This window comes from Lissotriton helveticus, chromosome 9 (genome assembly GCF_964261635.1).
Source record: "Lissotriton helveticus chromosome 9, aLisHel1.1, whole genome shotgun sequence".
In the NCBI taxonomy this organism is placed as follows: Eukaryota; Metazoa; Chordata; class Amphibia; order Caudata; family Salamandridae; genus Lissotriton; species Lissotriton helveticus.
This window is the reverse complement of record NC_136070.1, coordinates 1153503533-1153527700: the sequence shown is the minus strand read 5'-3', so window position 1 is coordinate 1153527700 and position 24168 is coordinate 1153503533. Positions and strand designations below refer to the sequence as shown.

The following is a 24168-nucleotide window of genomic DNA, read 5'->3' as shown; positions in this document are numbered from 1 at the left end:
GATTGGCTGCAGACAAGTTGGCGTCACGTTTTCATCCTAATAGGGACCACTCAAATGCATACAGAAAACAGTTCTGTCCCATATCACTGGGGATACGATATTGTGTATTATCTAAAGAATTTAAGATTGAAGACTACAATTCTCAGAATACACTAGGCTTTAAATTAAAATCAAAGACTGGAAATAGTATTCTCTAAGAACAGTTGGCAACACTATACAGAAGAAACATGCATTCTAAACAGAGAGGAAACAATCATGTAAATCAAACACCATTGCCTGCGAGTACGCTACCAAAGTATAAGAGCCTGTGTACTCTATTAAGGATTTACAGGTTACAATTTAACAAGATGCATCTCACAAAAAATATGCATTTAAATATCAGTCATGGCAGATTTTGCAAGATACAACCCTGCCTGATCGGAACGCCTTGCACTAAAAGAAAACAGACGGTGTAAAAACTGCTTTGTTCTCAGGAAAAACATAAACGACCTGATAGCAATGAAAGGACAGTGTAATGTGTGAACGTAACAGGCAACAAGGGGAAACAACCTTTACAACGCAACTTTTACAACGCACTACCATTACAACGAAACATTTACAACGCAACATCCATTACATCGCATGCCATTACAACGCAACCATTACAACGCATGACACTACAACGCATGACACTACAACGCATACCACTACAACACATACCATTACAACGCATACCATTACAACGCATAACATTACAACGCATAGTACCCTTACACTTTCCAACACTTACCCTACTGTTGCACCCCCTGGAGTTAGAATAGTAATTTTTACCCCTACACTATCCAACACTTACCCTACTGTTGCACCCCCCTGGAGTTAGAATAGTAATTTTTACCCCTACACTATCCAATACTTACCATACATGCAATGTAATGTTATGCGTTGTAATGGTATGCTTTGTAAAGGTAGTATGCGTTGTAATGGAATGCGTTGTAAAGGTAGTTTTTAAAAATTCGTTGTAATGGCATGCTGTTGTAACTTGTAATGTTCGGTTCACCCACCTTCCAATGTTTCCCCCTACCTCTACCCAGACATTGGTATAGTCCGCCTGACAGCCCGGCGCCCGCTATGGAATGTTGACATAGCAGCTGGGTTCCTTGTTGACAGGCTGACGGCATCGTAGGTTTAACCAGTGAATAAAGATCCTATCTACCCACAACGGTGTTCCTCTTTACTACAATTCATGGCGACGAGGTGAGGAGACTGTGCCAGGGACAGTGGATGCCGTCCCCCTGGAGTGATATAATTGCCTGTCAACAGAAAATTTAACGGAGTCCGTGGTGAACAGCAAAAGAAGGAGTGAGTTACTGCTGTGGACGGACCCGTGTGAAAGGGAACAAGTAAGAAAATATCGTGACTAGTGTTAGTCGGATTCGAGCTAGGCGCCAGCGAGCCTATCGTAGAGGCTGAATTAGAGAATAATCCTGTGTGGAAGGCAATTCACTCGGGTGCCAAGTCGGGCACTGTGAGCACTGTTTGACTCGTGTGTGAAGAGTAATCGTGTGGGGAGCTGCACTCAGGCTCCAGGGTTCAGTGCGCAGGGAGGCTTGATCGTGTGTCGTGTCGGGCACAGGGGGCGTCCTGTTGCAGAGTGATGTCGGGGGGAGCAGTTTAAAAGAAATGTGTGACGGATTGTGAAAACATTCGGAATCACCAAAGGGGCAGTTAGCGGACCCGTTTACAAACTTTGCACACGCGCAGCGCCCCTAATCTCCCTCAGAGCACAGAGCTTTCCATTTGCGTTCGTTGAGGAGAAACGGCACCCCGATAAAGCTTAGGCGCGAGGCAAGCGCGCTTACTGGCAGGCTTCCACACGGAGGGATCGAGGACAGTCTGACCCACTTTTCGCTTAACCTCAGTGGAAATGGCATCCCAATGATTCACGAAGTTGAACTTTGAACAGGGTGTAGGAGAGTTGGAACCAGCAGCACACATTCTCCAGAGCAGCATATCCTTTCTTCAGGCAGCTCCGTCCTGACAGGGATTTCTTCAGGGGAAAAACCTCTCCACAGGAAGTTCCCGCCAGTTTGGGGAGGAGGCTCGCATTTCAATTGGATCAAGGACTTAAATCAGTGGCTGAAGAAAGGGGACTTACAAAACAACAAGTTTTTGCTGTATTCACGTTTAATGTAGGAATTTGTGTGGCTGTTTGGGGGACAATGTGGGTGAACTAGTGGATACAAGGAAGAAGCTCTATTCTTAGTATTCATCCTCATTTCCAGCATTTCACCTTTTTCATTTTGGAAGTGGAAAAAGAAATCTGACAGGAATTTTAAAGTAATTTTATGGCAATGGCAGGCGCAGGAATGAGTCAGCCTCCACCTTTTCTCAATGAGTTAGGGGAACCCATCATTCCCTGGAGAAGGTGGGTAGGCATATTCAAATCATATCTAATAGCCATAGGAGGTAGCAATTACACAAATAATCGTAAACAACATATACTACTCCACAATTTAGGCACACATGGGAGGAAAATCTATGAAGATATAACAGGGAGGTTTGTGGAAGATGATCAAGAGGAAGTGGAGGAGGGTGTCAATGTCTATGAAAGCACATTAAGGGAGTTGGAGTCTCACTTCAAGGAGAAAATAAATGTGGTGATGGAAAGGCATAAGTTTTTTAAGAGGGTGCAGAAGAGGGAGGAGAAAGTGAGCGCTTATATTGCAGTGTTGAGAGGTTTTTCAGCCACATGTGAATTTGGGCAACTTACAGACTCGTTAATTAGAGACCAACTTGTGAGATGCACCAACGACACCAAAACTCAAGAGGAATTACTTACCAAGAACCCCAACCTAGAGGAAGCCATAAACATAGCTAAGGGCTTAGAACACACCACGCGATGTATGAGAGAGATGAAATCACAGGAGGGGACAAACAAGGAGAGGACAGAAAACAAGTCTTGCACAGAGGGAGAAACTGTTTGTAAAGTAGGGGACAAGAGTAAAGAGATGAATCGCAGTAAGCCCAGTACTATGGTGTGTTTTAAATGTGGAAGTCCCAATCATTTGGCCAATAACTGGAAGTGCCCAGCAAGAAACGTGCAATGTAGAAAGTGTAACAGATGGGGGCACTTTTCCAAGGTATGCAAAGCTCCCAGTAAAGCAGTGCATGTTATAGAGGAGTTCCCCCAGGATGAGGAAAGGGAAAAATCTTATATTTTCCAAGTGGGGGAAGAGGATGAAAATAATGAGGACATTTATCCAAAATGTGATGTTTTACTTGATGGGGTGAAGTTTAGTATGTATGCTGACTCATGTTCCCCTTACACTTTGGTTGATAAAAATGTGTTTGAGGATAAATTTGCAAACCATCCTGTCAAAATGGTGCAAGCTGACATCTGTCCCAAGGGGTACAACAAAGGAAAAATCCCGCTAGAGGGCATGGTGACCATGAGAATCTCTTTTAAAGATAGACACACTGTGGGAAAAGTGTATGTATCCACTAGTGGCTCGACTCTATTGGGCTGGAAACACCAGAAGGAGTTGGGTATGAAACTGGATCCGAACAATAAAGAGCAGGTGTTGTTAATTGACCCGGTAGGCATAGCAGGGGACCTCACCGAGGAGTTTAAGGAGGTATTCAGTGACAGGTTGGGAGTATTTAAGAACTATATGCACAAGATCATCCTAAAGGAGGGAGCAGTACCCGTAGTGCACAAGACCAGATCCATACCATTGCGCATGAGAGAGCCCCTCCAGCAGGAACTTCAGAGGTTGGTCCGTCAGGGAGTCATCACAGAAATTGAGAGTTCAGCTTGGTTGGCCCCGATCGTGATCACGGCAAAAGATGGAGGGAACAGCATAAGACTCTGTGTGGACCTGAGGGATCTAAATGCGAATATTCTGGTGGACAGATTTCCTCTTCCCAGGATAGGGGAAATGTTAAGCACGATCAGGGGGGCCAGGTATTTTAGTGTGCTGGATCTGTCCTCTGCCTATTACCAAATCAAGCTTCATCCAGAGTCACAAATACTAACGGCATTCACCACCCCTTTTGGAAATTTCAAGTTTCAGCGAATGCCGTTTGGTTTGGCGTCAGCGGCTGCGGCCTTCCAAAGAGTCATGCAACATGTGTTAAAAGACTGCAGGAACACTATCTGCTTCCAAGACGACATTCTGATCTTCGGTGGTTGCGAAGGAGAACACAACGAGATGGCAAAGAAGGTGTTGGAGAAGTTGAAAGAGGTAGGATTCACCACCAAACCCTCCAAATGCAAGTTAGGAGTGTGTTCGGTGGACTATCTAGGACACACCTTATCTGAAGAAGGTATCAAGCCTAAGCTCGACTTGGTCAGAGCAGTGAGAGACGCCCCCACTCCCAAGAGCAAAGAGGACATACTATCGTTCTTAGGGCTTGCTGAATACATGGCTAAGTTCATCAAGGATTTTGCAATGGTGTCACAACCGCTAAGAGACTTAATCAGAAAAGACAGTGTCTTTGCTTGGGGAAAAGAACAAGAGATGTCCATGAAGTGCATAAAGAAGGCAATCATTGAAGCCCCGTTTATCGGGAAGTTTGACCCGAATGGTGCAACAGTCATCTCAACTGATGCAAGCAACAGAGGAATCGGAGCGACGTTGGCGCAAAGAGAGGGGAGCAAGGTCAATGTCGTGGCTTTTGCATCAAGAACCCTCACTTCATCTGAGAACAACTATTCGACCATAGAGAAAGAAGCTCTAGCGGTCTATTGGGCCATCTGTCACTACAAGTTTTTCATCTGGGGAATTCCATTTGAAGTACAGACCGACCATAAACCACTGGTCTCGCTTTTCACAAAGAAGGACATGGAAAGCATGACGCCCCGCATAGCTAAATGGGCTGTGGGTCTGCAAGCCTACAACTTCAGAGTATCCTACATTCCAGGGCAACAGAATAAGGTTGCAGATTTCCTATCGAGGGCACCAGCAGGAGGAGAGGAGGACAAAGAGTTGATGAAGGGCTCAATTCTGGAGTTACGTTTAGCTGCGGTGGAAAAGAATGCATGGGTAACCCAGATGGAACAAGATGAAGTACTGAAGAAGGTGAAGAGACATATACTCACGGGATGGCCAAAGAAGTGCAAGGACCTGGAGACAGAGATCCAACCGTACTGGAACGTGAGGGAAGATCTATCAATAGAAGGAGATTTCATTCTCAAGTCCGGGAAACTAGTCCCGCCAGAAGCTTTGAGAAGCCAAATAGTGGAACTTGCGCACGAAGGACACTTAGGTCGTAGTTTGAGCAAAGCTAGACTACGTACAGACTACTGGTTTCCAACAATGGACAGTGAGATGGAGGACAAGGTGCGCGACTGCTACGCATGCAGTTTGAGTGACAAATCGAAAATCACGAGGCGAGCACCTTTGTCACCAGTGGAAGTTCCCGAGGTTCCGTGGGACAAGTTAGGCTTCGACATAGCTGGAACCATCCATGGCAAAGGGCCCCAAGACTGGTACCTACTGGTCCTGGTGGACTACTACTCAAGCTGGGTAACCTGCAAGATTGTCCACAACGTGAACACAAAGGCGATCATTGAGTTCCTGAAAGAGGTGTTTTCGAGAGAAGGAATGCCTTTAACGCTGGTGACAGACAATGGGGTGCAGCTGATCTCAGAAGAGATGAAGGAGTTTCTCAAGGATTGTTCCATAGTCCATATCCGCACACCCCTGTATTGCCCCAAAGCCAATGGCAAAGTGGAGAGAGTAAACCGCATGTTGAAAGAGTGCATACAGTTGGCCAATCAAGCTGGGGAGAACATCGAGGAAGCCATAAGAGACATGCTGTGGGCATACCACACCACGCCAAAGTCTACTACAGGTTGCACGCCTTTCGAGTTACTGAGGGGGAGGAAAGCTGGCACTAAGCTGACTCCCAGTTGGATGGGAAGAAAACAAATAGAGGAGACTGACCCTAAAGAGATCAAGAGGAGGATTGAAGCCAATCAACAGAAATACAAGGAATGGTACGACCAGAAGTGGGGAGTTAAGGAGAGAGGATTCCAACGAGGACAAAAAGTCTACGTAAGGAAGCCGAAGAGACTGAGAAAAGGGGGTGACAAGTTTTATGCTCCCAATACCATCAAAAGGCAAAATAAGAACACAGTGGTCATGGAAGATGGTAGATTATGGAGCCATGATCGGGTGGTTCCCGCAGGGGGGGAAGAATCTAGGTCAGACACGAGAAGGATGGAGGGTGGAGACATCAGTGGAGGCATCAGACTAGACAGGAAGAGTGATAGACCTAGGATCTCCCCTCATTGGCACAAACAATACCTAATGAGATAGTATGCAGCAGGAGAGCCCAAAGAGTCACGGAGGGTTTTCTGCGAAAGACCAGGAGTCAGGACAAAGGGGAGGTAGCCTCCCGCTCCCACCCCATACTGGAGGGTTGTTATTTCTCTCCCCTCTCTTCCCCTTATTGTCTTATTTTTCCTTAGGGAGGATGATGTGTTGTAACTTGTAATGTTCGGTTCACCCACCTTCCAATGTTTCCCCCTACCTCTACCCAGACATTGGTATAGTCCGCCTGACAGCCCGGCGCCCGCTATGGAATGTTGACATAGCAGCTGGGTTCCTTGTTGACAGGCTGACGGCATCGTAGGTTTAACCAGTGAATAAAGATCCTATCTACCCACAACGGTGTTCCTCTTTACTACACATGCCTTGTAATGGAATGCGTTGTAATGGATGTTGCATTGTAAAAAATGCGTTGTAAAGGTATGCGTTGTAAAAGTATGCGTTGTAACGTCATACATCCGGCTACAAGCCACTTGATATCTTTTCTTAAGTCTCGGGTAAAGCCTCTTAATTCTTTCAGTGTAATACACAAAATATCACTACAGAATGTGTAGCATGCTTTCACTGGGTAAGAAGAATGATGCTGTGGTGTCCCAGTAGCAGATCGTAAGCTTTTAAATGTTTGTGTTGTAACAATCTTGCATTGTTCTATTTAAATAAACTTTTAATCTCATGTGCTACTTGATTTGCTATAAACCAGAATGAAGCCTGATCTCTAAGCATTCTAGCTAAAAGCGCTATGCTAGCAGGAAGAGGGGGTGTAGAGGTGGGGTGTAATGGGCCTCAATCAGCTGTGTTCTGGCAGTTCAAAATAATTGACACCAGAAAGTTAATAATTTATGGTTTTGAAAGTGAAGTGCATCAGCTTACCACAGATAAAATTTAACAAACCCAGGAGCCCTTCCATACAGTGTGACTGGCTGCAAGAGTAAACACAAAAGCGGTACAGCTGGGATCCTGCTCATTTCATGTCTGGTTGTCCATGGGACAAAATAACTCCTTGTCACGGTCAGAAATCTAAAGGTCTCGGGCAATATAAATCTCACTCGTCTGTATACCAATGAGAATTTTTTACCCATGAGTCAGAGATTCTTCAGGAGTCAGCCTACCCACTGGCTAGTGTACTACACAAACGTAGATCTTCACCCTCTGCTCCAGAGAACATATCTGGCCCTGCGGAAGAACAGAAGAGGAAGAATAATGCAGGCTGTGACCTCTGTGGAGACCTGAAGGGCAGGACCTGATCAAACTTGTACCCAGGACTTAGAAGTGGAGTCCAATTGTCAGTTGGCTGATCTCCTGTGGGACTGCATGCCCAGCAAAAGCTGAAGGGGGCATTTCTTGAAGTGCCCAGTTGACCAGTGGCATTTAGACGAACTGGAAGCCTCTGCTGGGGTGGCTCTTGACTACTTGGTGTCCCCGAGGTCGTGGGAGCCCTAGAAGTGAGCAAGAGGTACTGCCCCAAAAGAAGAAAGGATGGGTCTTGGAAAATGTAAGACATCCATTGGACCAGGACTAAACCCCCAAGGCGTGACTTCAGGGTCAAGAAATTTAGGCTGGTCCAGAGTGTCTTTCTGCCCAAAAGAAGACATCTGTGGGCTCTTGCGTCTATGGTGTTCGGCTTCAGTGCACCATGCCCAGCTATGTCTTCCAGACTTGTCCTGCTGGAGGTTTCTGAACTCCAAAAAGAGACTACGTTCCAATTAAGAACTTCTAATTAAGCGAAATCGTGATGAGTATCTCGCAGGCGATAGGACTTCAACATGTGCAAAATAAGAATTTTCCTGCCAAAAACGAATTCCAATGGCTAAACATCTTCGAGAAGGCTTTGTCAGATACAGCCTTCAATGTTACCTTGCTGTTAGATTCTACTTTCATACAAAAGAATAAGTCAAAAGATAAAATCTTTCACTAGGTCGACCCACTAGACTTAGCTGGCCCATGGTGCATTGTGGTCAGCCTCAGTTTGTGTCTAGGTGCCGGTCACCCTTACCCATAGCACTATGCTGTTTCTTTACCCTCCATAACTTAAACAATGTAAACATCTAGATCTCTGTCTCCTTTGTATTGGATTTGAATAATTTGTGAGCCATTTTACTTAATATTTAGAAAATGGTAAAGGAAGAGTAAGTGTTTTGAGTTTAATTATTTTGGAACTCCAAACCTTTACTATGAGTTAAGCCTATCTGCTCTGTGCTATAGCTACCAGCTTCCAGGGATTGTGTCCAGGTTTATTTATAGAAACAGTGTGTTTCACCTGACAGGATTTTCAGACTTTTTACTAGGGAAGAAGTCTCTTCTTCCCCAAGTAATAACTCTTTTCTTAAAGTAATCAACAGTAACACACAAACGTTTTTGTAAACCACCACATAAAATCATAAATAATACTATGTATGATGGTGAATTGTGAACAGTAGTGCAGGTGATTCTGCAGACAAGCGATTGAAGGTGAAACACTTAATAGCATACAGAAAGTGGCACTTTAGTGAACGTATGCAAAGAACTGATTGTAATACATTTTGAGTTAAGGAAAATCCAAATGAATTTCTTAGAATCAGTTTAGTTTCTTATAATTGTCAACGTTTCAACCAATGTTAGTAAATGGATGATGTCATCATCGGGACAAAATGGCTTAGCAACTCATCCACAAAAATCTGCCACTATTCTGATTGAGGTAAGAAGAGCACATGAAACAGCCATAAGATCAGAGAGATGATAAAACTTCAAGTAATTAGCAAATGGAATCGCACATGTGATAGTGTGAATAATTCATAGTTCCCAAAAAGTGATAGGGGCTATCAACAGCAAAACCGTTCAAACACGACTACCAAAATATCCAGATGATCTATGATGTAGAATATGAAATCAATGTTTAATAGTACAGTCATCCCATCAAGGATTTCAAGCTGGCCATTTATTAGTGATCAAAACTACTCAATGTATATGTGAAAACAACTAAGTCATTTCATAGATGCATGTAGACTTGCCCTATTAGATACAAATTCAATTGTTAACAAGGAAAATCAGCATCAAATATAAACTGCCCATTGTGAACGAGAACGAAACAGAGAAAAAACAAGTGCTGGCACAATCGCCCAAAGATACCCATAAGAGTTCAAAGTAATGTGCACTGATTATAAATCACTGAATGATTGTACATTTTTAAAGAGAGGTTGCTAGAAGACAGTCACTAATTTGTTATCGTACAAGGGTAGAAGCCATAGAGGTACTCACAATCAGCATACTTTCTCATGCATGCCTCGTAGGGAGTGAGCAGTGTTTCTGTAACTGGCAAGCAAGACAGTATTCTACTTTAGACAGGATGTTCAAAGGTGACGTCCATCTGGTGATGGTCTGTTTAATTTGGTATGTGATGACATAATACTGCTTGTGTAGTAGTATTTTTTATTTTTCCGTTATACTTATTGCCAACTGTTTTTGTGTTGACATTAACTATTGCTCAGGCTATTTCCCAGAAAAATGGGAGCACGCAGAGATTAACCTCCTGCTGAAGAAACCTTCTGCCGACCCAACTGACCTCAAGAACTACAGATCCATCTCTCTGTTCTCCTTCTCAGCCAAAGTCATAGAGAAAGCATCAAGGTCCAACTCTCCAAGTTCATAGAAACAAACAACATTCTGCACCTCTCCCAATTGGGCTTCAGAAGCAAACCACAGCACTGAGACTGCTCTCCTCGCCATTACAGATGACATCCGCACCCTCCTCAACCCAGGCAAGAAAGAAGACGTCATCCTCCAGGACTGCTCAGCCGCTATCGACACCATCTCCCAATACACCCTCTGCGCAAGACTCCATGACTCCGGCATCCGCGACAAACCCCTAGAATGGATCTGCTCATTCCTCATCAGCCAAACTCCGAGTCAGACTTCCAATGTTCAAATCGGAGCCCAAAGAGATCAGCTGCGGAGTACCTCATGGATCCTCCCTAAGCCCCACCCTCTTCAACATCTACATGGCCCCGCTTGCAGCCATTGTCAGAAACCATGGACTTAACAGTCTCCTACGCCGACGATACCCAGCTGATTATCTCCCTCGCAGAAGAACTGATATATTGCGTATTAGTCTTTCTTCACCCTTCTCCTTTTGTGTCAGGTCTGTAGTGGAATGTGGGGTTGATGACATACTGGGGTTCTACATCAGTTGGAGTTTGTGAAGACTGTTGGTGTCTGGTTCCTGAGGCACAGGGTTCCTTTCCTCCAATAAAGATGAAGATGCACTGTTCCTGATTCAGCGTTGTTCTTGAATGTACCCGGCTACCACATTTGGTTTTGCTTTACCACATTTTGGCGACAGGATGGGATATGCCAGACACCATTGAGCCAGTCATCTGTTCCTGCAAACTGGAGCCCGAGGAAAGGAACCCTGTGCTCTGCCTTCGATTCCTTCACCGCTGTGACTGGTGCTGTAGCATTGTATGCGCATATTTTGCTACTTAATTTTATTTATGTGCGGCCTTGCTCATTCTCAGATTAGACTTTCTTTTTGGTTGCCAGCACTCAAACCAAACGTCCCGTCTCACGTGCATCCTGCTCACGCTATCTGCTCTAGTGCCTCCTTTCTGTGGCCAGCGTATTCTTTGGGCTCGCGCTTCTCTCACTCAAGCGTCCCGCCCTCGTGCTGTCTGCCTTCGTTCGCGAATGGCTCCTTCTAGTATACCGCTAACAACAAAGTGGAAAACAGATCCTGATTGTGTGCCTCCTGCGCTCATCATTACTATTATTAAAGCTTATTTTGCCTCACCTCACCTTCGTTGTGCTGCCATATGTTTCTTTTGCTTATTTTGCCTCAACCCACCAGCCCTTCGCTCTACTGCCATACGTTTCTTCTCTCTCACTCGACGAAACTATAGAGTTTGAGTCTGGTAGGTAACAAATTTACTGTGAACACTGATATCATGTGGCCACCACTTGTATTTACACATTACTCTGGAACAGAATAAGTATTCTTAACTAAAGATTAGTGTGAGTGAGAAGTGTAAAGTTTGCTATTAAGCAGTGAATTCAGTGTTTTGCTTCTCTTTGCTCTCACACTTTGGACAAAATTCATGATGAGTGTCAATCAAGCTGGGGTGGCACCCCCATCATTTATAATGTTACAAGGTGATCCACCCATTGAATAGGAAGATTAAATAGAGACATTTGAAAAATATAGTGTTGCACTAGGAGGGTCTAATTTTTCGCTGATTAGGAAAAAAGCTTTGTTAATAGGATGTCTTGGCACAGAACAACAACATATTTTTAAATTTTTTGCCTCAAGTATACGAAGACAACGGAGATGTGATGGAAGATGTGTATAAGGAGGCCAAATTGCATATTCACAAACATTTTGGTAAAACTTTGAACTTTGTTATGCAACGTCACAAATTCTATACTCAACCACAGAGGCCAGGTGAATCTGGAGATGAGTTTGTGGCAAGATTAAAAGAATTGACCATGAAATGTAAATTTGGTCCCATGACAGAGTAACTCTTAAGAGACCAATTAATTGTCAAATGCAGTAACAAGAAAATGCAAGAGCGTCTGTGGGCAGAAGCTGATCCCACATTAAAGGAAGCCACAAAAATCACTTAAGTTGTAGAAGAATCGGAGAAATGCATGAGAGAAATGAACTGGTTATGGTTGTGAATGAGGGTGATGTTAACAAGGCACCAGAACAATTTGCGCCAGTGTTCAGTAACAAGTTAGGGGTGGCCAAAGATTACACCCACAAGTGAATCTTAAAAAAAGATGCTATTCCTGTGAGACGTAGCTCTAAGAAAATACCCATCACCATGAGGGAAGAGGTCAAAAAGATCAGTGACCAAATGGTTTGTGAAGGAGTCATTGAACCTGTTGAGGCGACTCAATGGTTATCCCCTGTAGTTATCACAAAAAAAGCTGATGGGTCCTTGAGATTTTGTGTTGACCTCTGCAGCTTGAACCAGAATGTGGTCATAGACTGTTTCACTCTTCCCAACATCACAGATCTAGTCTTTCTACTGGATGGGGGAAAGAATTTTTTCAAACTTGATCTCAAAAGTGCTTACCACCTGGTAATGCTACATTCTGATTCGAAGCATTTAACTTCGTTTGTCACAGGCGAAGGTGTCTTCCAATATAATAGATTGCCCTTCGGTTTGTCATTCGCAGCTAGTGTGTTTCAGATACTTATTTCAAAAGTGTAGGCTGATGTAAGAAATGTCATATTTGTTCAGGATGACATTCTAATTTTTGGAGATAGCATTGACACTCACAAATACACATTACGTACAGACTCAGTAAACTGTTAGAAGCTAGGCTCACGTTGCAGAAAGAGAAGTGCATGTTTCTGGTGAGTGAGGTCGAGTACTTTGGGTACCGAATTTCCAGTGAAGAAGTGAGACCAAAGCCAAATCTTGAGAGTGCCCTTGTCAATGCACAAACACCCAATGATAAAGACATGCTGTGCTCATTTATGGGAATGGTAGAATATTATGCCAAATTTGTGAGGGGCTTTGCCACAAAATCTGAACCGTTGACGGTGTTACTCAGGAAAGGAAGGTAGTTGGAGTGGGGAACAGCTCAAGAAGAAGCTTACTCTAGCATTAAGGAAGAGATCTCCAATGCCAAGATTTTAGCCCCATTTCAATGTAACTTGAAGACGGTGCAAACTGTAGACGCAAGTGCAGTCGGATTGGGTGCCGTTCTTTCGCAGCTACATGGTGGAATAGAGAGAATGGTAGCTTTTGCGTTCCGCTCTCTGACAAACACCAAAAGGAATTATTCAGACATTGAGCGGAAGGCATTGGAGGCTGTGTTGGCGACTTCTCATTTCCGCACTTTCATATGGGATTCTAGAGTAGTTCTCAGGACTGATCACAAGCCTTTGCTAAAGGTGCATGCACCTAATGGATTTAAGAATGTGTCAGCTCGTCTGGCCAGATTAGCTGTCAAATTCCAGGAATGTGATTTCACAGTGGAATATTTGCATGGCTGTAAGAATAAAGTAGCCGATTGTTTATCCAGATTACCTGACAAAATGTGTGAAGGAGGCAAAGTAGCTACTGAGGAGGTCATGGCGAGTGTGGATGAGGTCTTAACAGATGTGCACAGTGCAGTTCCTAAACAGGAGTGGATGGAATCCTTAGACAAGGATCAAGAACATAAAGCTCTAACAAGGATGATTAAAGAAGGAATCAAAAGAGAGAGTACATATTCTGATGCTGTTAGATCATATTCCAAAGTAGTGAAAGAATTATCTGTAAATTCAGATAATATCATTGTCAGGGGTGAGAGATTTGTCCCTCTTGTAACACGGAGATCCAAACTAATTGCCTTGGCACACAAAGTCCACATAGGACAAACATTTACTCTTAAACGGGTGAAAGATAATTTTTGGTGGCCCAAAATGGATACGGAAATTAAGTGGTGAGTCGAGAACTGTGTAGAATGCAAACAGTCTAAGAAGAGGGTGAAAATGGGTGAGTGTGCCAAGGACACTCAGCTACATATGTCTGAGGCGGACTCTGTGTGGGAGGAGGTCAGTTTGGACTTTATTCCTCCTTTCACATTTTTGCCAGAACAAGAACGTTTTGCTGCCGTCTTGGTAGATGCCAAATCACGGTGGTTTGAAGTAATATTTTTGAGGAACATCAGTACCAAAACACCATTGCCTTATTGGAGGAAACTTCTCACTGATAATGGTACACAGCTCTCTTCCTGGGAAATGAAAAACATTTTGGCTCATGTGGGGGTAAAACAAATATGTACCTCCCTATATAACCTTCAGAGCAATGGTCAAGTGGAAAGAATCAATAGATTAGTGAAGGGTACCATGGAATTAACTAGAAAAGCAGGGCAAAATGTGCAGAATGCAATTAAAGACATGCTGTGGGCATACTGCACCACACCCAAGGCGGACAAAGGCAAAACACCGTTTGAGACGATGAGGGGCAGGAAACCTGGCACTAAACTGCTTCCTTCTTGGATGTGGAGAAGTGATGGTAACTCAGTAGCCAAGGCAGATCCGAACTGCTCCAAGGAAGGGTAGATTCGGGTAGGTGACTGAGTCAAAGTCAAACCGGGTGGTGCTAAATCTGGTTTATCAAAATCTTGTGGTCCCCACAAAGTTAAACAATTGGGCCGCAATAGGTTGAAGTTAAACAATGAGCAAGTCTGGAACATGAGAAGAGTGGCTTTATTTCAAAGGGGTGGAGTTATTCCAGTGCAGGCAGGGTTGGATTCAGTAGAAATCACAAAAAAGAGGGACAAGGGAATAAGCCTTCTCTGACTCCGCTCCTAAAACATATACCTCACCTAAGAGAGAAGGACTAAGAAAAGAAGAGAAACTAAAGATCAAGACTACCTCGCTGTGAAGACCTGGGACACCCTGCATCTGTACCTCAGGCAATCATCATCACTGCATCAATTCAGGAAGGACCTCAAAACCTGGCTCTTCGACTGAACCGCAGACCCAACACCGCCCACCCCTAGCACCTTGAGACCCTCAACTATAAAACATTGATTGGATGCTCTCACCAAGCTATTTTACAAAACACTTTTTAATCTTATAACATCCTGTTGGTTAATTTGGTGATAAGAGGCAATCTTAGATAAGTAAATGTGTCCACTAAATTCCAGTTTGAATTCCACACATTTTTCAATACATTTTTTTAATAAATTGACAAGTGGGTAGAACACATGGCAAATCTAGCGCAGGTTCATACGGCGCCTCAGTGATTAGAGGGCTTTTATTATTTTCCCCCAAAATACCAGATTATCAAAAATTCTACTAAACATTTTTCAACGTTCAAGTAGAACACAAAAGGGATGATAAACTCAGACAAAAATTCCCAAGGTTTATTGAGGACAGGGATACCATATACGAATAAGTATAATCAATGGAAAAGTGATATAGGCAGACAAGGTGGCTTATATTATTTTGTTATTACAGGCATGGTCTGTCATGTGAAAGCATCAGAAATAAGAGACAACTAATTACAAGCTAATAATGACGTTCTGGCAGACACGGTTACATTTTTGGCCTGAAGGTGGGCATAGCTATGAACTTCTATTAAATCAGGGATGTGGAATTTCTATAGCCCGACACCCAGGACATATTGTTTGGGGTTAAGGGCAACAAGTTTTCATGTGTATTTTGTCCTTGGGACAAGTTGGCCCAACCCCCTGCAGCACAAACCCTTTGGCTGCCAGTTTGCAGTACCACATTATGGAACAGGGAAGGGCACTGTTTGCAGTTACTTTTTTTTGTCCATATATTAATGCCGTTCAAATTTGTATTTATGGTTCATTAACTGAAAACCTTTATTATTAGGGTGAGCGCTCTAAGTAAATGTTGTAAGCTCTGACTGCACTACTACATTTGTTCCAGTATAAAAATGTGTACACACGTTTTCAAAGTTTAGCAATATGAGGCTATGTATAATGCTCCCAGAATGCTCCCTGATTCGAAGCAAAAATTTGCAGATGCTTGAAAGCAAGATTGAGGATTCTTTGCTTTCAAAATAAAATGTTCATAAAAAAATGAAAGCAGGAAAAAAACATTTCGCTAAACTACCTGCAAAATGTCAGGTGCCATTTCTTTGCAGCATCATGTGTTGGTGCATGCTAGTATTCCCAAACAATGTCAGAATTGATAATCAGTGTAACCAGTTTCAATAAAATTATGGGAAACAAAAATAAATAAGCATTGACAAAGCCAGGAGGTCTGAAATTGGTGGTCAGCTTTTTAGTTTTGTCAATGTCAATTGTTTTGGCATGTTTATGTAAAACCATATTGTTGTGGGAGCTGCCGGGCCCTCACCATTATAACAAACACTGGCAAAAGCAAACATTGTTTTTGGTCTCAAAAAGCACAAACTGCCACAGTATTTACTGGCACTGAACAAAACTACTTTGTGTGCTGATATGTTCCTTGTGAAAGAGCAGAATGCTGTCACTCACAGTGAAGCCAGCCGATACAGAGAGAGAAAGAGAGAGAGAATTTTAATAAACGCAAAAGGTCATGGTCAACGCTATACCAAATTGGGGGGCCCAATTATTAAAGAAAGTCTCATATGTGCACTCATGGTATATGTCCTTGCAGTAAGTGCAGCTATGAAAATCCCATGAATTTACAGAAGTAGGACAAGAAATAGTATTTCTAGCAAATATTTGTGAACTGCATTTTAGCATGAGCAAATACGCATGTGTAGCTTTGCTCATGCAAAAATCAGTGTTTGCAAGTTCACTTTTCCTCCAACCACTTTTTTCCCAAATTTGGAGAAAGGTTTACGTCTGCCATTGTCAGGAGTAAATTTCCAACATTTCTCAGTATGGGAAAAGATTAGAGAAGAGTTGTCGAAAACCCTTTAAACATGCAAGGTAGTATTGCTTACCACTACCTAGAGCCCCAGTATGCAGATCTACGGAAACGTGGCAACATAAGGGGATTGCAAGTATTCAAACACTACTATGGTATAAGCCCTGGCATATTCAGAGAGGCTATATCAGAGCTCCTATATAATGAGATTGCTGCCATAATTTGTTGTCACAGTACATGGCACCAAAGGGACAAGTGGATTTTGTTACAGGACAAGTAGATTTAACTATACATTTTATAATATGCGGGTTAATGTAATACATGTTTGCTTTTGCTGTGGATATTGTACACACCATTCCCAAAGAAAAGCCTGGTTCCTCCATATGGTGATGAACTGCTCAGTTATTCGTAAAATCCTTAAAACGTACAGTTGGGTGTACATTTCCCCATATATAGCTTAATTTTTAAACAGAAACTAAAAAATACAATATATGAAGGTAAATTCATAAATCCATGGGGGAGAACAGATAATCAGGGTGGAAATCTTATGTTTAACAAATAATATATTGTATTCAACTATTATTTGACAGATGGGCATTCAATACTGTTTAGATTTCAACCTACATTTGATGTATACATTGCATGCAAAAAGGCCAAAGGATGTTGCCAACCTGGTCTTGTTTACTCTGTGTGGCTAGGAGATAATGTTCATCATGAGGGTCTTCTGGGTCTCCTTGTGACCTGTACTGCAAAGTGGCCATTTTCTGTCCCACAATGCCAAAGGTTGCTGGGTAAAATAATGCCATTGGAGCCTGGTCAAAAAGTGAACAAATATTAGCAGTAATTTAAGATGCATGTAATAAAGGATTCATTACCACTAAATAAAGGATTTTTTTTTAATGTACCACACAAGAAACCAGATCCAGCGATCCTGACATCATGTCTCTCACAAAGGCACCTGCAGTGTGAATCCAGAGTCTCCCCCTGACCGCGACCGGCTCTGGTAAGAAAACTCCGGCATCGAACAGCACCCTTTCACCTGAAGCCCCTCGGCCTTGGTGAGCTGAACCTATGGTGCCCCTACGACCCCCCTATACCTCCAACTACCTCTGATGTCATTGGTCTTCCGTCTGCAACCTTCAGGGCCTCTCCTGCAGCCTTTTTACCAAAAGAATCCCCATTGGAAAGCATGGGGCGGCTGACGTCGAAATTGCACCCTGCACCTGGCTGCCCCTGTGTCACTGTTGGTGTGTGTTTGGTGCTGCTTTGTGGCTCTCCCTGTGCTGAACCTAACCCTTAAAGCCTGGCCCCTGCAACTGCTCTACTTACCTGCTAGCAGTGTGGATCTAGGCTCCTCCTGTCTCCATTGGAAAGTATTGGGCCGAACTCCGATTTTGACCTCTGCACCCGGCCGCCCCTGTTCCGCTGGTGGTGCAGTTTAAGTGCTCACCTGACCCCTGGCCCTTCCCGAATTGTGGCTCCAAAGATCGGATTGTAAGTGCCATACGTTTTTACGTGTTGTTTTTTCAAAGTGAGAAGTATTTTTAATTAAAAATGTATTTACCTTATTACGAAGATATTGGTCTTAAAATAAAATACAGTATAATATTCCAAAATTATTCTGGATCTCCTTCATAAACCGTATGTCCACTATTGATCACTGTAGTGCAATAAATGTCTCACACTCCTCTGTGTTAGGCCTAAGGCTGCTCGCCAACACTACCACTAATAGAGCACCAGTGGTTCTCGATCTTCTTTAGTACCCGGGACACAGGATGAAGGGGTGGGAAGGCATGTTGGAATCCTGTGCTGCACTGTAGTTGCATTGCAATTTTAAGAGAAAGCCTTCTTGGGAACTCCCATGCTCAAAAGTGTTGACACTGCGCATTGTTGGCAGTGGGGAAGAGATCAAGCTAGGGCTCTCTTCAGTGCTCGAATATACCCTGCTCCACCTCCAGATGTAACTACCATTCATGATATGCTAGAAATCACCGGCTGAGTCTGGCCACTCCGGTATTTAAAGATCCCGCCAGATGGTGTACAATCAGTGAAACACCCTTACTATTCAGCCAGCCCCAGAAGCACAGAGCCTCCTGGCACAGTACCTCACCATGCCAGGCTTGTTGCAGAACCACTTGGTGGTGCTGGGCAGACCGGAAGGCCTTTAACGCCTAGCGAATTGCCTGCAACTTTAGCAAGTTGATGTGGAGATAGGTCTCCACCAGAGACTAAACTCCTCTGATTTCCACATCTCCCCAACCCAGTAGTGAGATATCTGTCACCTGCAACTCTGGATTTGGTACGGGGGTATGTTGGTAGTCCAATTGCTATTGAGCGTCCACCACTGCAGTTCTTTGTAGTCCTCTTTTCCTCTTAAACCTGGTTTAAATGAGACAGGTTCCCATGGTGCGTGACCCACTAATACTTCAGGTCCTAATGCAGAGCACAATTGGCAAGAAAGATACAATAAGTATGAAAGCCTTCCTCACAGAGTCCCAGGACAGAGGCTGAAACATCGGGATCATAGCCTGAATGCTTTGGACTCAGATGTGGAGGGACAGCCTGAAAGCGCCATGCATCCAGGATGGCTCCATTGAAAAGGAACGCTGAGGAGGGGTCAGTTATGACTTTGAACAGTTGTCTGTTGGACCCACAGACCCGATCTTAAAAGAGCTAGGAGGCCTGTTGTGAAGGCCATGGGGCCCTGCGCTGTCAATATGCCAAGCCCATGACGAATCCCTGAAAAGGGCAAAACTGTTGGGGGGGTTGCCAGAATGGTGTTGAAAGGCCCAAAGAGAATGCCATGGCTATGCTTCCTTTAAAATGCTCCAGGACTAACTTTTCACCAAAAAGATGGGAACTATCAAAGGGCACATCAATTTGGGATGCTTGCACATCCCCAAAGCGTATATGGCTCTCATCTATCTGTTAATAGGGTACGTGAGGAGCACTCCGGTTACTCTTGTTTATCAAATTTAAAGACTGGTGCTGCGACTAATAAGGGTAGTCACCCCCTGATCTAGTAATGAGTTATGGCGGGTTAACAAACCTGCCTAGGCGCGCACTGTGCACTTGGTGTGTGTACACCTTATCCGTTTCACAAAGATATCTCTTTCAAATGCTAAACCATGATACTGTAATCATTTTTAATGCTCATTATTCATTGTTTACAGTTCATTCTTTTTCTCACAATGCTGATTATTACATCATATCAACATATACAATAATGTTTTAAATGCATTTTAAATCATTCATATACATCATTTGTGTTCCTTAATTCTTTATCTGAACATTGCAGTTGTTTTTATTCTGCCCTATGCATTTCGGTACACATAGGTACCTTCATCAGGGGCTAATTTCTGAAAAATTAACAATAAGAGGATGTGAGTGTATCGATATTAATAGGATGCCCATGAGTGTGATTTAATATGAATACCGAGTCCTACCTGTGTGCTCAAATTAATGTACTCGCAATCTAAAATTAATGAAAATCAAAAAATCGTGGATGAAAAGCTATGCTTATTGAGTCTTGTGGTTGGTGAACTAAGAATGCTCACTGTGTCATTGAATAAAAAGGTTTGTTGACGCTTACCGTATGCTTTCTCTCTGTATCACTTTAGAAAAGCTAGAAAAGTGAAATAATCATGATGTAACACTGTCTCATGCTGTATTATGCCTCCATTTAGCTGTCCGATTGGACTATGTATACAATTTAACGTACCTGGACCGTGATCGCTGTGTTTTATGGATCTGTAAAAGTATGAATCTGATGTTAAATCGCATCATGAATAAAGTTGCTACTGACTAATGAGGGCCAGTATACTGCGTGTACATACCTCAGTGTCCGAAAAAACGCTCTGAAAAATAAACAAAAAAACGCAAACGGTACCGTGAGTTATGGCCATTAATTAACACAGAAAGCTCTAAGATTATGTGAACCCTAGTCTGCCGCCGTTACCTTTAATCGTGTTCGTGTTTATCCGTAATTTCCAAAGTGTTCAAAATCGCGTTCTACTTCTCCGCCATTCCCTGTGGGATTATTCACAGAGTTTCCGGATACTGCGTCGCTACTAGACATAAACAGCGGACTGAAAAAACTATCCGTGGCACAGGAGCACCACGCTTGTCCCAATAGCCCTTCGTAGACAGTAAATTGTGTTTAGGCTCAAGCAAACAACTAACTTCGCTGCATCTCAGCCATCCTGAATGGTTTGGGCTAAGGAAGCCTGTAAGCCTCTGGGACTTCCAGTAAGTGCTCACCAATCAGGTTCAAGAGTGCATGGGTGTTACATACTATACTGCAGCTAGAGAAGCTCGGATAAAAACTCAGGGTCAACTCAAGCTGATCTATGATGATGAGCAACCTGGCAATTAACTAGAGGGCAGAACATGGCTTCATCCAAAGGCTCAACAGTGTATCAATGAGGGCATCATTGAAAGCTAGAAGAGGATTGGCCGGTATTTGGCCAGGCTGAAGGACTTCAGTAAGAACATTTGTTTTTACCTAACCTCTGACTCTGGTTGAAGTCTGAGCTAAAAGGTAAGTGCTGTGTCTGAGCGCAATGCACAGAAATGGAATAGTGTCAGAAGTATTGAGTACTGGCTGCGCCACATAAGGATATGGGCACGGCCTGAGTTGAAAACTAAGTCGGCTCGGAGTCAGATACCACGATCTTCCTCCAGACATGTGCGCGCTGGCATCGATTTTCAAGGGACCAGTGCAGATTTGGATACCAGACCCAAAGTCAGCACAGAAGTCAGTGTGGAGCCTGAAGAAGGTCCATGGGGCACAGATTGTGCTGAGAAAGGATCCGCTGGTAGTAACCTGACTGGTGGAACCTTATGGTCTTTGGGTCTGAAGGCGTATCAAACGGAAAAGGAAGCGTGCCAAGGTTGTTCAGAATGCATCTCTAAAGGCATCGAGTTGATGTGATGTCACAGATGGACCCAGAAGCTTGGAATGCATCTGGAGAATCATCTCCTTGTTGGAATGGGAGTGCTGTTAAGTAGCCATATACAAATTATGGGGAGTGAAGAGGTGATGTAGGGCATGGGCGTACACTCCTGACGCACAACTTTAACAAAATATAGAGCACAGAACTCGACTGGATTAATCTAAGAACCCTTCTGTCAATATAAGACAAAAATAATCCTTTAGTTTTAAAGAATTCTCACCCACCATGCGTACTGCTTGGTGGCATACTTAATCATGGATTTCCTTCCCATTCAGTTGCGAACAGGACATACTACAACCTGTGAGATGCACTGGAGCACTTTGTTGGAAACGGAATAGTGTAGTGAGTATGGGCAGGGTTACTCTTTAAAATACCTGCCTGAGAGTGCTAATGTTTTAATTTGGGCGACAGCCGGTATGGTTAAACATGGGGAAATGTAGGGAGCCCCGGAGATCTAGTTACCCCTGCTTCCCCTTAGATTACACATGTTTCTGCCACTTATGTCTGTAAATGCTAGTGGTTTTTGTCAGGACTGATTATACTATCACAATCCACACCATTTACACAATGCTGATGTAACTTGTGAATTTACCATACATACATCAAGCATACCTAAACCACCTACTGGACGTCTGTAAATGGGTACCTGAAAAGAGAAGTGACAAAAAGCATTGATCAAGGATATTGCACAGATCTTAAAAAACTGTGCTCTAAACTCGCTGTTCATGCTGTAATTTTACTTATGAAATTTGAGTTATTGCAGATATGTTAACCTCAAGCACATCGTTCACCTAAGTAGTGGTTATTGTTATACGTCATTGTTCAAGATAAGATCTCAGTTATAATAGTTAATCATGATGAAGCTTCTCCTGCAATCAAGTGAAGGAATAATAGTTCTGTTTATGATTTAGGGAGCTTTGGAGAAACTTGGCCTTAAGATTTGCACTGTATAGCTTTATCTATTTCTTGGAGTAAACGTTCTAGAAATACCACAAGCATACTTGTTTGGGACTGGTTAGGGAAGTAGGCCCAGAAAAATAGTTTACTTCCATATGAAGGTATTTCCGTGAATGAAAACATATACCATAATATTATTTCACACCTGTCAACATAGACACTCTGATAAGTAGATAGTGGGAAATTAGACCAGAAAAGACAGAGAGAACACACATAAATGGTGGAAGGACCTTGGCACAGCAGTCATGTTCCACCCTGCTCCTCATTCTAACATTCTCACAGATTACATTTTTATCTTCACAGGTGACCAGTCATGAGACTGGTTTTCTACTTCCATTCACGTACTTGGATCAGGGAAGCCTCTTTATGCTCACCTTCACCTTGAATATAGCGGGTAGAAACTGATCAGCCTGTGGGCCAAGAGAAGGAACCCCTTTCGTAAAGAACTGTGGTAACGCACAAGTTACAACTTGTGTAACGATATATCTGTAAGAGACATTAGTTAGTGATAGATTCCTTAGCTTAGAATATCCCCAGGCGTCAGACTGGACTTGGAAAGTTTTTCATCAGCAGTACCTCTGCGTGTCGGAAGGTGGCGTCGTGCTGCTCTGCGTTCATCGCTGGCGTTGTAGGCGCCGAGATGATGTCACAGAGACTACTTAGGCGCCACCCATGCACACTGACGTCAGTCCTGTACACGACTTTCTGTGCCAGGAACGCAGAGCCATGCAAGATACTGACCACTGGTGCCATGAAACTAGGGCCCAAAAAGGGATGACCTTAACCCTCGAAATCAGTTCGCAGAACGGGGAGGATGGGTGGGGCGGTAAGGAATCTATCATTAACTAATGTCTCTTGCAGATATATCGTTACTCAGGTAGTAACTTGTGCATCTGAAAGAGACACGTTAGTGATAGATTCCTTACCTTAGAATAAATACTCCAGCAATACCAACCCCGGTGTTGGGTCTGCGAACAAGATTACACCAGAAAGTCACGGAGGACAGAACGGCCAAAGAAGCTGTCTCTCCGGACTTGACTGTCAAGGCAATAATGCTTGGTAAACGTGTGCAGCGAGGCCCACGTAGCTGCCTGAGAAATGTCCTGCAAGGGAACGCCGCGTCCCAGGGCGGTAGTGGCTTCCAGGGCCCTGGTAAAATAAGCACGCGGCCCTACAGGAGGCTTCTTTTAAGCCAACGAGTAACATGCTTTGATGCACAGAACGACCCACTGAGAGATGGTTCGTTTGTGCATGTAGCAAACAAAAAAGTTTGTCATCCACCCGGAACTGTTGTGTGTGCTTTAGGTAGAAAGAGAGCGCACGTTTTGGGTCCAGACGGTGGAGCCTCTCTTCCTCTTTTGAAGGATGCAGAGGCGGAAAGAAGGTGGGCAAAGTGATGGTCTGCCCGTTGTGGAAGGGCTTGACAACCTTTGGCAAGAAAGAAGGACAAGTCCTCAAAACCACCTTGTCCGGATGAACAGAAAGAAAAGGAGGTATAGAAGAAAGAGCCTAGAGCTCACTCACTCTTCAGGCAGAGGTGATAGCTACCAGGAAAGCCATCTTTAGAGTGAGAAGACGTAAGGGACAGTTATGAAGAGGCTCAAAGGAAGCGCACATCAGATAGGTCAAAACAAGATTTAAG

General features: G+C 43.5%; 1 protein-coding gene across 1 annotated transcript in view; it reads right to left on the bottom strand.

The window, feature by feature from the left end:
• Positions 1–24168, bottom strand: part of ACTR8 (actin related protein 8) — a 151704-nt gene that overhangs the window by 27357 nt on the left and 100179 nt on the right. The window contains exon 10 of the mRNA XM_078661588.1: positions 17286–17426. Coding sequence (XP_078517714.1) covers positions 17286–17426 — 141 coding nt within the window. The remainder of the gene's footprint in view (positions 1–17285; positions 17427–24168) is intronic.